The sequence below is a fragment of the Contarinia nasturtii genome, unplaced genomic scaffold (assembly GCF_009176525.2).
Source record: "Contarinia nasturtii isolate CC-2019 unplaced genomic scaffold, AAFC_CNas_1.1 Cnas_scaffold_3175, whole genome shotgun sequence".
Classification (NCBI taxonomy): domain Eukaryota; kingdom Metazoa; phylum Arthropoda; class Insecta; order Diptera; family Cecidomyiidae; genus Contarinia; species Contarinia nasturtii.
The window spans coordinates 943,926-959,054 of NW_022200487.1; the positions used below are offsets into that span (position 1 = coordinate 943,926).

The 15,129-nt window shown below is 33.2% G+C and overlaps 1 protein-coding gene across 1 annotated transcript; it reads right to left on the reverse strand.

The window, feature by feature from the left end:
• Positions 1-7,126: 7,126 nt before the first annotated feature.
• LOC116349931 (protein arginine N-methyltransferase 1-like) lies at positions 7,127-8,808 on the reverse strand. The gene is made up of 4 exons (XM_031781594.1): positions 8,415-8,808; positions 8,111-8,334; positions 7,813-8,047; positions 7,127-7,719 (listed from the first exon to the last, which is right to left on the reverse strand). Exons 1-4 carry the CDS (start codon positions 8,724-8,726, stop codon positions 7,330-7,332), a joined length of 1,161 nt encoding a protein of 386 aa, XP_031637454.1. The 5' UTR covers positions 8,727-8,808; the 3' UTR covers positions 7,127-7,329.
• Positions 8,809-15,129: the final 6,321 nt, after the last annotated feature.

The following is a 15,129-nucleotide window of genomic DNA, read 5'->3' on the forward strand; positions in this document are numbered from 1 at the left end:
AACCAAAACCAGAACAATAACGAATTTACTTAGATCGAAATAAAATCCATTTCGAAACGATCATAAATTATTTACTCGTCAATTAACAACTTATGCTTTTTTTTTGGTCTTTTCATATCATCGAATCATTTGTTATGAGTTATGAATTTCATATCGCAACATGTCATTGCAAATAACAAAAGGATCGGCTCAGTTTTTCAGTTCATACTTTTTTCTAATGCTGAAAGAAAAATTGATGCATGGAATTGAATTCCTTGCTTGGATGTGCACATATACTCAAATGGGAATGGGAAAAACTTGATGCGAAGACAAATGGTTTTATCCTAATAGCCAATATCGTTGTGTATATAAATCGACATTGGGGCTATTTCGTTTTGAGGCCAGAGTTCGACCAGGTGGCTGACGTGAGGATAAAAAAAAGAAAAATACGCACAAATATGACGTCTCTAAATGCAGACACCAACAAACGATAAATTTTCTAAATAGAAAATATTACCACCATTTTCGAATTCCATTCAGTATTTTCATTTTTCGTCGTTCGCCCATTTGGCTAGCCTTTTAATTTTGGGGTTGGGGTGGCGGCGGCAATGCTGAAAAGAAAAATGATGTGAAAAATTCGATTTTTTGCTCATGTGAACCGAATTCATTCTTCTTCTTTTTCACTTTTCCGTTTTCTGATGAAATCCACTTCATTCAAAACCTTTTAAAAAGATTGTATTTTAAATGAATCGCGTCTCGCGCGTATTTCGGATGTTAGCTCTTCTTTCTATATACTTGTTCTTTTCGTTTCCGAAAGTCCGACGTTTTGATTGAAAAATGAAAAATAGACTATTATGCTGGCAATTCAATTGTATTACTTTGTGCATAGAATATTTCGGCACATACACGCGCACTTATACTCAAACTTGTATTCGTGCACATATCTCATCTCGATGTTATTCTCTTTGTTGTTCATCCGTTGATGATGCTGATGTGTTTTCCTAGAAGACTTTTCCGTTTCTTGACGCTCTACTTTGGAATTTTTACATCCCACGAAACATATTAAACGTAAAGCATTGGCACATCAAACACCATACCATATACACGCAATACAACGACAACGAATTCAATAAGAAAACGAATTACTCAAAATTACCTAATAAAAGTTCTCTATCTTTCAATCGCATCAAAAAGTGAAGGTGAATCAGAAGCGAACAGGAATTTATTTCTTTTTCTGGCGGATGAAAGTTTAATCAATTTATCTATTTTGCGAGCGAACGCAACTTTTTTTATTACAGTTATTGGGTGGATAGTATCAATCACCAATGGGGGTATATTTTATCTCAAACGACAATGGTATCGCATTGCATTTACAATTGTTGAATTTGATTTTGATTGTTTTTGTTTGTAGACATTTTCAAAGTCTCGTCATCTCTAATAACAATTTTTTTGCTCATCTGAAGATCAAAAGCTGAACAAAATCACCAAAAAAGATGATTTTGATCGTACTTTGTTAGCTCTTTTATGCTATCTCATGCTGATAAAAATCATGCATCGCGATTTAACATTGTCAACAAATGAAAAAATTTCATGAGAAAAGGAATGAGGGGTTGTTTGTAATTTCACATACATCATACAATGTATACATGTTAAACTTGGAAGATTAAGAAATGTAAAGTAAACAACATACAAAGTTGAACATAGATTGTTTTTTTTTTTTGCATAAATCCGAGATATTCACGGAGTGATTTTACTAATTATCTCTCTTTGGTATGATACATTTGTACACGTTTTTCTTGTTTTGTCTTAACCAGGCCGCTTACTTATCAAAGATACATATTATCTAGTCAAATAACATTTTACGAAGAACCAAAAGAAATGAAAAATCTTCCGGAAAATTATTTGTTTGTTTGTTTTACTTCGCTAAAACACACATTTTTAATTGAAATGCTAAAAATAGAAAACGATTTTGATATATTTTGAATGCTTTAGTTTCCCAAATGATGACTTTCCATCGTGAGATAAAACATTTCAATCAGTTTTCCATTGTTGTGATGAAATTTTTTTGAAAGGATGTTAGATGATTATTAAAATAATCGAATTGTTTTCTGACTTCCGAACATAATAAAATCGCCCGAATTAACCGGAGTCAGAATTTACTATAGAATGAAAATTACTTCAAACTCATTGTTTGGATATTATTTCAATGAAAAATGATTTGATTCCGAAGTGTCATTCGGATCAATAGATATATTGTCATGTGATTATGGAAGATATCGGCAAAAACTCAACCCATTCAACAAATTCATTGATTTTCCATTTTCTATTACATTGATATTTATGTATATTGGTATATAATTTAATTCACATTGAATCTATGGTATGGTATTGTTTACATATCAGCATCAAAATACATGCTTTTCAATCTCGATACCAAAGTAATCGCCTTTGAATTACAATCTCTCTTATTCTAAATCTCTCTCTTACTCTCAAAGCTTCTCATCGGTTCGACTACTATAAATGTGAAACAGAAATTTTTTGAAGCGAGTATACAACGTGGATAGTTTGTGTACATTTCGGCTATATACGTCGATGAGTACGTAAATTGTCTGACATGGGCCTAAATGCTGTATGAATTTCAGTTGAAATTTGGTTGGAATTCTTACTGGAATCATTGCGGATTTCATCCATGAAGAGCTCGAACTAATGTCGCTTCAATCTACTTCTATTTGTCGGGTTCCAATGCTATTGGCATTCGATGTTTTTCACACATAATCTACTATTCAAGCAATTGCTTTGATTCCAATATACTCATTATTATACACATGCACTGAGAAAAAAATTGATATGATATAGTTCAATGCGGTAAAATAATATCAAATCTACTGGCAACCGTAAATATTTACCATCTTTTGACAACTGAGGCATATTGCCTATAGCCTATAGCACTATAGTGACACACATATGGTATATGAATTATGTTCTGAAAGTTAAGCGTCATTTCTTAAATTGATTGATTTATTTATTAATTAAGAAATGTGCCCCACAAATATCAAAAGGTGCTAAATCAGTAGTGTGCGGAGATTTGAACGATACAATTTCTTACTTTACTTTTCGCGTCGAATTTTGCATATAAATTCAAATTTGTTGTGTCTTAATTTGAAGTGGTTTGTTTTTTTTTTTATTGGAATTCTTGACTACCGAAAACCAATTTAATATCAATATACCGTATTGAACTATATTATATCAATTTTCTTTCTGAGTGTGCAGTACACTGTTTAGAAAGATCTATGTTATTTATGCCTCTTTTTTCTATGCAATTCTTGTGAAGCGTTGTTGTGAATGTTCATTCGATGAGCATGGGAAAACATGCTCTGTGTGTTTGTTACGATTTAACCAATGTTTTCTCTCAAATCGATTATTTCAATGGTTGTTTAACAAGGAGATAAATTTTGTAGTGAAGAAAACAAGCAAAACTGAACAAAACACATACAACAAACAGATAACTACACCTCCCAAACACTTTACAATATGCTGTACAATACAGATGCACCCATTCACAAATTAAACCCTTGTTGGGAAGCACAGTTTGCGTTGAAAATTCCCACACATTCAAACAATTTGAAGTTTTTTTTCTATATATGCTCTCTAAATCTCAAGACACACTTGAACCAATATGCTGAATATCAATTATCTCTATAATGTGTTCTAATGATCAAAATAAGATTTTTGTGGATTTGTTTAGATGCGCAAAAATAAAACCTCACATATTTTACGTATACTCGTATTTTCTTGTGGGAATGTTTCATTTTATTTGATGGATATATTCATTAATTTGAATTTGTTGTTTCACGTGTGTATAACAATAATAATAGTTATAAGTGCATGCAGTTCATTAAAGAATAAATATAATTAGGAAATATCTGGCTTTACATTGAACGCCATCTTGGTGTAAAGAGGTGATTATAAAACTTTTGACTTTTTGATTTCTATAAAAAAATCAAACAAATGTGAAGTCGTCAATAGTAGTTCTTTATATATCAACGTTCAGAGGCCAGATACACCCTATATCTCCAATAAGAATCACATATTTGTATTTTGACTATGCGTAGAATGGAAAAGATAGCAAATTCGAATATATTTTTGAATTTTGACGGTGTATGATGTTCAAACTATCAAAACATTATTCATAGTTGAAGATGTCGCTTATTATTAGGGATGCAGTTTCCTTCAACAACATAACATCATCATCATAGTCTATCATCTAAAACGCTCGAATGAATCTAATTTCTAATATTTTGAACCTCTATGTTATTACCGATAATCAGCTTTAGATTGGATTTATTTTCTCCCGTTGATGCGTTATGTATATTGACTTCACTGCACACATGATGCATTAGTACTCAACCAAGGCATATTACTTTTCCGTACACACCTAGTGTGTAAGGGGAAAGTATTGCAATGAGTCAACATTTACGAAACCTCAAAAACATATTTTCGGGACGTTTCGTGGTTTGAGAATCCGAATCAGGCCATTTTAAGCATGGTTGTTGTGGGTCGCTTCCACGTCGTACGTTGTCCGCCGTACGCAAAATTTATCCATCGATTATCTCACCCCACAGAAAAGTAATTTGAAATCTGATTTTACAGGATTATTGGGGGTTGCTAGGAATAGAAATCATTAGAGCGACTTTGGTTGATGGATAAAAATGTCATGCCTGAAAAAGAGTTCAATTTTCGTACAAAAGTCATACTTTATGTGTATCTAAAAACTCAAAAATATGTATTTGAAGGGTTTTTTGGCACGATAAAACCGAATTCGATGTGATTTTTAAGATACAACCAATGTTTGACACAGTTTCTTTGAAAAAAATCACAAAAAAATGATTTTTGTTTGGCATTCATGTCTGTATGATATCATAATGAGCTGGAACTTTGTACAGGTTATTCTTTTCAACAAAAAAATAATATTCTGAGAGTTTGAAAAAATTTCAATGCATATTAGGGGGTACTTTCGAAAAAAAAAAAAAACGAACATTTTGTATGGGAGGTACCCTTATTTTTGATTAAAATTTCTTCAAACTCTTTGATTGTTTTTTTTTTTGTAAAAAGTAGGTTGTGCAAAGTTCTACGCCATAGCGGTTGCATACAGGCATGGTTTCCATACAAAAATTCAAATTTTTTGTGACTTTTTTATGAAAAATGTTTGAATTGAATGAAAATTGAGCTCAGACATATTTTTATAGCGTTTTGTTAGAAAATAGAATACTTTCAGATGTCAAATGTCTTTCGTTCATGAAAGTGTGAAAAATCTTTTGCGAGTACTTCTGCTAATAAATTAAAGAATATTTCCATGCCAAATATTTTCTTTGGCCACGAACTTTACGCCGCTTGAAAGGCTTGAAAAATCGAACAAATATTATTTTGAACTAGCTTAAAAAATACACGCATCTACCACCGTGCGGAAAAGTTCGTCCTGCTCCTGTAAGAATCTTTATTATCATTTGGATTTATTGAATGAAACAGTTGCGATGTTGAAACTTCTAGACGCTAGCATTCCAGGGAGAAAAAAAAATGGAAAATACTTTACTGAAGACTTAAACATATCCTCAATATCTCAATAGGATTTCCCTGCTTGAATGTGCATAATTGAAAACTTCTCATATATTTTAAATTTACCGTTAACTTACCTGAGCTGGATATTTCATTCATACCGTTATTGATGCTCGGAAAACCGATGTGTATACTTTTTACGACGTCACTAGAAATAACTTTGAATGCTTTAAAAAATAATTTTCCAAAAAATGTTAAAATATACTAGTCCGCCTGTACGAAATCGCTTGATTTTAGTAATTAATGCATTTTTGGAAGAAAGTTTACATCAGTACATTTGATGTATTTTACAAAACATAGGTGGATTATTGCCTGAAGGTCGTTGCAATGTGCAAATTTCAAAGTTCATCAAAACTTTGTTTATAACATTAATCTCGCCGCATAAATAAAAGATAGTAATTTTTAACTGAGCATGTAATAAAAAAAATGCTGAAGCGGTATGGCATGATTCCAAAAACTGAGTATGGTTGAAAGTTAATTTATGTTTATATAGTATGCAGAAATCATTCAACAATGCCAGTATTATCATTTTGGGACATGGAATAAACTTTAATGGTGTGTAACTAATAAAAGCGGCTGACGAAGAATACATAAATAGAGAGGGAGAGAGACAGAGAAAATATTGAAAATTCATGGTTATAAGCAATCTTTATTAGCACCTATGCGTCCAACGTCCATATGACCAGCAGACATTTTTTGCCAACCATTTTACTCTTTTGAGTATTTTATAACATCTCACGTCTCTCTGCTTTCTAAAAAAAATAATGACATATTTCACGCAGAATATTAAAAAAAAACTTTGTTTTTTAATTACTTTCCCAAAGGACGCACGCAAAACGTATTCCACGCACCTAAATAATACATTTGCGAGTGAAGGATAATGTAAAGTAAACACATTTTAGCAATGTGACTCACATTATAATGACAACGAAATGGCTGTGAACAAGAATTTATGACGCTCGCGTTTTTTACCGAAAAATAATAACAAATAATCAGTGTGAGCGAGAAAAAATAATCGTCGTTGGCCGAGTCTTCTCACGCTCTCTCGTTCAATCTTTGGTGTATAGATAATGCAACCAGTAATATTACTTTTGCACGCACGCTTACGGCAACCAGAGAGACGCAACATAATAAGCCGTTTAGGTTGAAAAATGGTGTTGGTTTACAAAAATAGCATGTTTAATGGATTTTAGTAGTGGAGGACGGACACTTTTGTAATTTATTATACACTCTTCCAGCGAAGATGAACCGATAAAAACAAGTGCTAACTGTATGAAACCTACAATACCGTGGTAGCATCGGTTGCATCAATGAGAAACAAGTTCACATTTTCTGTGGCTATATATTATATATATTATCGAAGGTAAAACACCGAAAATTACCGTAAACGTCTCGAAATTGCACATCGAATTCCAATTAAGTTGTTACAAGTAAACAGTTTTTTTGCTACACAATTATACCAATTGCCATTAAAGTGACAGTAAATGTGAAAATAAAAATAAAATCTTTCTAACTCAAATAATAATAGAACGAATTTAAATTATTTGATCTGGTCTTTATTGTTTCATTAACTTAACATTTTCACATTCAATCACGTACTAAAACAATGATCGCATAGAGTATTCAATTCGACCGATATTTGATAGGCACGAGTCATTAAATCCTTAACATAAACTATTCCATTTGAATGAAACGAAAATTAAATGATGTCTACATTCAATTGATGTCAAATATATATTATTTGGTTTGGAAATTCCAATTTTCTCTGAATGTTCCATGAATTCCTTTGTGCATAATCTCGATATTCCAATCAATTTTACGGTAGTCGTCTGATAGAGCATTGAAACGAAACACACCCGAAAAACTTTCGTCTTTGTCAAGCATAAAATCATTGATGGAAAGAAAGAAAACCATTTGACTCCAATATGTTATCTCCATACCGGGTTGACATGTAAATTTGATTGGTTGAATGCCTTCCGTGAATTCAATATCGAAATACGTGATAAATGCACCAATGTTTGCTTTAAATCTGCTCTCCAAGCAAAATGGTGCATCGAACTGGCGATAGTCACCCTTTTTAACAGTGTACATGTTAAAGACTTTGATTGGACAAGTATTCGTTACAATCTGTTAAGATTTCAAAGAAAAAAAATACAATTGAAACAATGCTTGTGCACGTTGCACGATTTCAAAGTAATAGTATTCCATTTAAAAACCAACCTTATCCATTTTCACATGCTGTAAATACGGTTCGGTGTTAACAGCTTTAATCATTGGCCGCATATCGAATTTATACACGTGTGTCCAGAAATTACTTCGATCGCAAAGCATGCTATGGTTTACTGCGGCTAAGTAAAGGCTACATCGATTCGGCAAAATCAATCCATTCGGTTTCAACCATTTTTCACGCGCATCAATAAGTTCGTCTATTCGATTTTCACAAAGCAATGACTGCCTGTTAAGATTGAGAAAAAACTCATTAAAATTCATTTTTTTTGCCATAATAAAAGCTATTCACCCAAAAAATGTCGACACAATTATATCAACCTCATCAACCGGCAACGTAATATCTGCCACTTTTCCTTTGATCACAGTAATTTTATCCGTCAAATTATTATCGGCTATAATACGTTTCGTCAATTGTACAATGTTTGATGTGTCAACCGCATACACATGTTTTGCACCAGCAATTACGCTGAACATCGACGACATTCCTACATCACAACTCACATCGAGCACAATCTATTAATGTAATTCATAAAGTATGTATTTAAATTGTAAAAATTAAAAAAAATATTTTCCGCCAAAAAAAATGTGTTTACCTTGTCTTTGAAGATATGAGCATTACAACAAATTGCGCTGAATAATTTTTTAGTATAAACAACGTCTCGCAAACGGCATTCATGTGTACGATAGTACGCTCGAAGATCATTGCAAAGATCATTTGATGTCATTTCTTCGATGGCCAAATCATTCATTTCTTTTGTGATTTCTTGCGTTGAGGGAATATTCGTACTTTTTAAATGATTCAATCCGCGACGAACGTTTAAACGAATTTCCTCGAAAATGCTTTGCTTGTCCTTTGGATCATCGCGAAACGATATAAACATACTTTTTTTATTTGTCATCGACATTTTGTTCGCTATAAATGACAAACAACTGCTTCAAAATCGGTCTCGAGCACTCGAATCACTGTTGTGTGGCGTATGTAGTAAACACAAAACTTTTGTTTGGACTGCTAAGCTGTCAAATATCAAATGCATTGGCGCCTCATGCGATGGGAATTGTAAGCAATAAATTTAACACAGTTTGCGCTGATTGAAATGGAACATAAATATTCAAATTTACATTCGATGTTTTTTTATATGTTCGCGGCAAAAAGTATATTATTTAGTATGGTTTTTTGTAATCACATAATAAAACATATGACATGAATGTTCGAGTGATATTTTCTCTGTGAAATTTATTTGAAATTATTTATTTTTATTTTGTTTACCAATTGAATAATGAGCGATTTAAAGCAATTTGATCAAAGCATATTCGGCAATCGGCATTCTTTCACAAACAACAAAAAACGCACTGTATCCTTTCTGATATGCAAAACTAAAGTACTGATAAACTAACAACGCCACATTCACGTCTCAGTTTTTAAAAGGACAGCAAATACAAAGTATTTGAATATCAAAATAGATTGTGTTTGTGTCATATATAGCCTTTGGCGAAATATCTCTGTCATACAAATTATATTGCGAATGCTTAGAGCAAAATACACACTCGTTCGTCGTTTGTACACATACAAAAAGAATGGCTGCATCGACAACAACAACATTAACAAAAAAGCATCAAAAAGAGTGACAGCAATCAGAGTAGCTCAACAAAAAACTGGAGTATTGTACATTGAACAAACAGAGGAAAAAAATTGATGCCAAGAGCAAAACAGAATCAAATCAAATAAATGAACGAAACATATTGTACGTACGTTTGGAACGTATCGCTTCCGCTATTTAAAACTCTATGCACCAATTCGAATGGCAACATCTTTTTTTTTTCGAAAGAGAAATCTGTTGATGGCACTTTGAAATTGAGAGCAATGAATTGAAGAGTATAAGTACGTGTGCCACTGAGTTATAAAAAAACCAACGGCGAATTCAAACTCTCCAGCGCAAATGTTTCGGTAGGAAAGTTTCAACGTATTACTTTTCTCTCTATACATCTCCTTTCGTTTTCAATTTAGTTCCCCTTTTTTGGCCGATAGCAATTTAAGCATTTCTATTTATTCAATTGTATTCCTATTCCAAACAAATCGACATATTGAATGAAAGATGAACAAAGTTTTGCATGTCACCGATTTAGCGAGATGCAAGTAATTCACAATTGCTTGGAATAAATTTGGTTCAGTAGAATGCAGTCGGTATGACATTTTCTTTTTTGCTACATTGAACATGCTCGGATTTTTGTTCCAGTCGCATAAATCTAATGATAACATCGTACAAAATGTGAACTTTCATGGTCAATAACTCTTGCAAAAAGGGTGCCATCAAATGATGCGAAAATGTTCTAAATTTGTTCCAAAACTGAAGTTGGATGCAATCAGCAAAATGAAAAAAAAAAGATAGGCTGAATCGCAAAATCTAAGCAAAGATTAATTAATTTGATATTTTTTTTACTTCATAAATTCGTTTGCTAAAAATTTGACATCGATTTTTACTTGATGTTGGTTGCACTAAATGCCAGGAAGAAGGATATCAAATCGAATCAATTATCAAAACTAGAATGATTCATTCTCCCTTCCTCTTCTTCTGGAAATTTCATTGGATAGTAAAAACGAGTATTTTTTTTGGGGTAATTTTTCTCGTTTTGACATTTTTCGTTTGGGAATATACACAAAATAAAAGCGAAACGGCAAAGCGGTCAGTGTGAAACTTAGCGAGAGATAATCGAAAATCAGTCAATTTGCTGTTATTTATTGCCTTCGTTCGTCGGCCAACTATGGCATACACTTTTTTATGTGTATGAATTTTTCGCTACTGTGCATTGGTCGTTGGCACATTGTACAAAGCAACTCGACTTTTTTTTTTACTGAGAATGAAAAATTTATTCAAACAACAAGTGAATTTGTTGCGGAAAATGAAATTAGTTTCCGTTTTTACAGCACATTGTCGCGACTTCTCATACCGTCAATCTATGCGGCTATGTTCATTTGGTATTGCGTAGAGAAAAGGGAAAAAAATCTCTAAAATACAGCAGATTTTATCTAGTTTCCCTGGTCTTTTCGTGTGTGTGTGTGTGTGTGTTTTTTACTCTCGATTTGTTTGATTTTGCGAGTGCGAATGTTGACGCCAGCGATATTGGACTGCGGCCGAGAGAAAGCGAGGATAGAGATGCGCGGTGTTATTTTGTCTGAATGTGAGTCCGATATTGTTAAAATTGATGAATTTATTATAAGATTTTGCAATGAGATTTATGGCGTCGATGGGAAAATACTTCACAAGCACATAGTATTTGTGTTCGAAAACATACGGACACAAACACACCATAAAATGCAATCGCATTCACTCACGTAAACGTGATCCGTAATTTTCTGATATTTGCATTTTGCATGTGCTGAATAGTCAATTTGTCGGGCGAAAATTTATTTGTATTCAGTTTTTTGCTTACAAAGGTTTAACATTCGACAATGTATATGGCGGTTCAGTTATGGAATTTAAAATTATTGATAGACAAACTGATGGCCGTTGTTGTTATGCCACGATTGCATTTTCGTACAATCCACATCTCATCGGAATATAGAATGGAAAATATCATCATCAAAAATGTTGGCCATTCCGAGAAATAAAATTCATGATCCGAATGATGATTGCGTCAAAGCAAAATATATACACAAACATGTTGGTCATTTCGATTAACTTGATGAAAGCCGAAAAAGAAAGAAATACGCGAGCAAAAAATGCAAAATTGACATTTTAAATGGATAAATATTTGCTCGGAAAAATGTGTTTATGGAACAAAATGTGGTGATGTGATTTTTTGATGAATTAATAAAATCTCGTATAGATTTGTGCATTCCATAGTTCAAATTTTAGATGCCAACGGACATTTTATATGAATAAAAATACACCGACTATATGATGATTGATGAATATGCAATGCTGAATAATTCATAGAAGTATTTGCTGCACATTTACATCAAAAAAAATTGCTAGATAAAAAACTTTGTAACATAAATGGGGAAACGCGAACAATATTAAGTACAATTCCATTTAGAAAAATTTAATTTGAATGGAAAATTGTTGTTGAACATGGTGTAGATGGTGCAGATTTTATATTGAATTCACGCAATTCACACTTGCTTGACTAGGCCGATTGAAAATTTGACACGCAACATTCAGTACCTATGGAAAAAAATTACACAGTTTTTTGTAAATTTCCATTTAAAAATAAAATGAAACCGAGATGGGAGTTTATTTGTGAGAGAGGAAAAATGAAATAATAAAATAAAAATGTCATGTGACATAAAAATTGCTTTGAATTACTCATTCGCACTTGATTGGTGTTGATCACGCACAGTTTGTAAAATAAACTAGATACAGAATATACGTTATTTCTTGCGTATTTCCTTCGGTTTTTCCAATTTATTCGAATTGCCTTTTTACGCTGTATATGATCGCATCTCACGCTGAAGCACCGTCTCTCTTTTTTTCATTTATTCTCTCCCGCTCTCACACACAAATTTCCACTTATTGCGCGTGCGACTCATGTTACGCTTACATTTGCTTTAATTGTTGTACAACCATACCACGTACTGGAATCAACTGCATCGAAATATTGCATCCATGCATCCATGGACATCGAATATAGAACGGAAAAAAGTGTATGTACTGAATTTCACGACAAATTTATTGTTGGCTTGTTCAATTGTCGATGTCGTCGTCGCCGCCGTATCGATGCAATGCCATAGCATAACAATCTTCCTGCAAAAATTTCCCAACATAAACAACTTCACCGTGTGCGAGCTTATTGGCGCCGCTTTTAATAAAATGATATCGAAACTACAATCAGCCGACAGTGGAAAAGAGAAGGACTTAACAGCACCATTATTATTAAAAAAAACTAATTGGGATATGAAATCCAAAGTGTTTTTTTCTGCCATTTGATGTGATGAAAATAACTTATGCTTACTATTATTATGCTGAACAAAGAAAAATCGATGGACTTACTAATGACAATTTCCAAGCAACAAGAGAAACAGAAATCCATGCGCATGTTTGCGTTGCAAAAAACAATTAGGAATGCTAGTAGGAATGCCTTTTTAATTTTGCATTTCTGACTGACTCTAACACTCAATTTATTATCATCATAAAGTAACACATGAAATGAAATGTTATTTTGCGGTTGATTTTGATGAGCGAAAGAGATACAATTTTTCTAATTGATACTTTAAAAACGCTTCAAATTTATGCTATTTCACATTTATTAAGCGGTAAATTAAAAGTTTTGTGGCTTTCTCGTTGACGCAACAAAAAAATGAGTCTGATGCAATAAAATAGTACGGAGAGAGTTGGAGAACACCTGAGCATGAATTGCACCTGAACATTTTGGTCGGCATTTTGCCGTTTGTAGGAAGTGTCTACAGATTGTTACCCTTTTTTGGACGTTAAAATGGTTGTTCACGTGGAACCAAGTTCAAGCGAGGCCTATGTGCTTATGCATTTGATATATGATTTGATTATAAGAAGCCAGCCATTCTTGTTTGAGACCGGCGGAACGACCGTTCATTGACATTGGCGTGCGCGCAGATGTGTAAGTGCCGGCATTAAAATGATAATGCAGACAGTAAAATGAAAGTAAAAAGGTGCTGGGAAATCGTTCTTCCTACCGGAAAACGAAGTCAAATGACATCCGGCTATGTCACTGTGTGTATTTAACTTGGTTTGTGTGTGAACTTGGTGTGTATGTGAGTAATGTTTTCATCAAAGCCAGACTGTCTGCGAATTTCACCGACAGATTGGCATCTAAATGCGGTAAAAACACACATTGCACATACTCTCACATTCGAAAGTCATTACACGTTTGTACAAAACGCCCATTTTATTATTAAATTTTTGATATAATCGACACACCCACAATTTGAATCGAACAACATCGTTCCATAATGCTTACCAAAATTTGTACGCAATTTAAAAATCGGGTTTGAACCCGTTAAATTATGCAAAAGATTTTTCAGTCTCATATTTTCTGTATCAAATATTAATCGCACAATTTTTTTCATTGTTCAGTTTAACATTTGTTTTCATCTTTGAAATTTGTGCAAAGCCAAAGTTCGATGACAAACGATTGCGAAAAATAACAAATGCGATAGTATTCCACGAAAAATCCATCGAAAATGCGTTTGAATATGACTGCGTAGTGAATGGCGCTCGAGTTTAAATGGCGTGAAGCGGAAATGGTAGGGATATTGATCGATAGTAATTGAATTAGCAGTACTCTCTGCACTCATGCCTTTCATGCCCATTGTTTTCTTGTTCACGCTGGTATTCCACTCTTTCCCTTTTCGTTTGAATTTAAATTGAACATTTCTGCTGCTGCTGCTGGTTTGCATATAAAAAAAATGCCCGCTGAATTTTGAAGAGAAGAAAAAACGGGAAATACATTTTTTATATTGGCAGGAATTGTTTTGCTGCTTTATTTTTTCTCATCCGTTGTTTTGATTTCTGTTTGCTGTACAGTGGATAAGAGGCTGATACATTTTCTTGCCCTTCTTCGATTTCTATTTTTGACATTTTCTTTGTGTGCATCGTAGGTAGGTGGCCGGCAATATGCGATATACACAATTGCATTCCAGGGTTCAAATGAATACGGTAAAAAACACAAAACAAACGTAAAAATGCGCCATGAATTATTTATTTGTACAAACAAATGTAATTGACGTTGGATAGTCGGAATAAATGTAAAACGTTAGTCTCTTGGTGTGTGTGTGTGTCTACGGAAAATGAATTAAATTCATGACTTAATGTTTATTCAGTTTGACGCTGTCGAGAGGCAAAAGTGTAAAGTTTTGCTGCTCCCCCCAGTTTCGCACTATAAGAAAAAAAAGAGACAATATTGCGCGTTCTCTTTCCTTTGTATCTTGGCAACGGGCCCAAGAATCGAGGATCTTTTTCCATTTTATTTTTCGAGAAAATGATCACATCAAAATATGGAATAAACAGCAAATGTATATATAACAACAACACGAACAAAGTAAGGAAAAATATAAATCTTTTCATTTCCTGTTTTAGCACACCTTTTTGCTTGCCAGAGAATGGTGAATAAATATGACATACCGTGTAAAAAAATATAATAAATAATTTAGTATGTAAATAAAGTGGCAAAATTACCCGGTGCACCGAAGTGAATGGGAACGGCAAACCTTGAAATATATGCGTATTTTATTCAATTTTTTAGTGTTTCTTATTCTTAGAACGCAAGACAGTATTTCTTCCTTTTCATACGATGTTGACGATGCTGAATGAACAGCAAAGAAATGAAATGGAAATT

What these genes read in the sequence shown, in the direction of transcription:
- LOC116349931 (XM_031781594.1), bottom strand. Translation starts at nt 8,726, where the DNA reads ATGTCGATGACAAATAAAAAAAGTATGTTTATATCGTTTCGCGATGAT. An exon ending in CTCATATCTTCAAAGACAAG is followed by an intron (nt 8,335 to 8,414) that starts GTAAACACATTT and finishes TTACATTAATAG; the next exon opens with ATTGTGCTCGATGTGAGTTG. An exon ending in AGCATGTGAAAATGGATAAG is followed by an intron (nt 7,720 to 7,812) that starts GTTGGTTTTTAA and finishes AAATCTTAACAG; the next exon opens with ATTGTAACGAATACTTGTCC.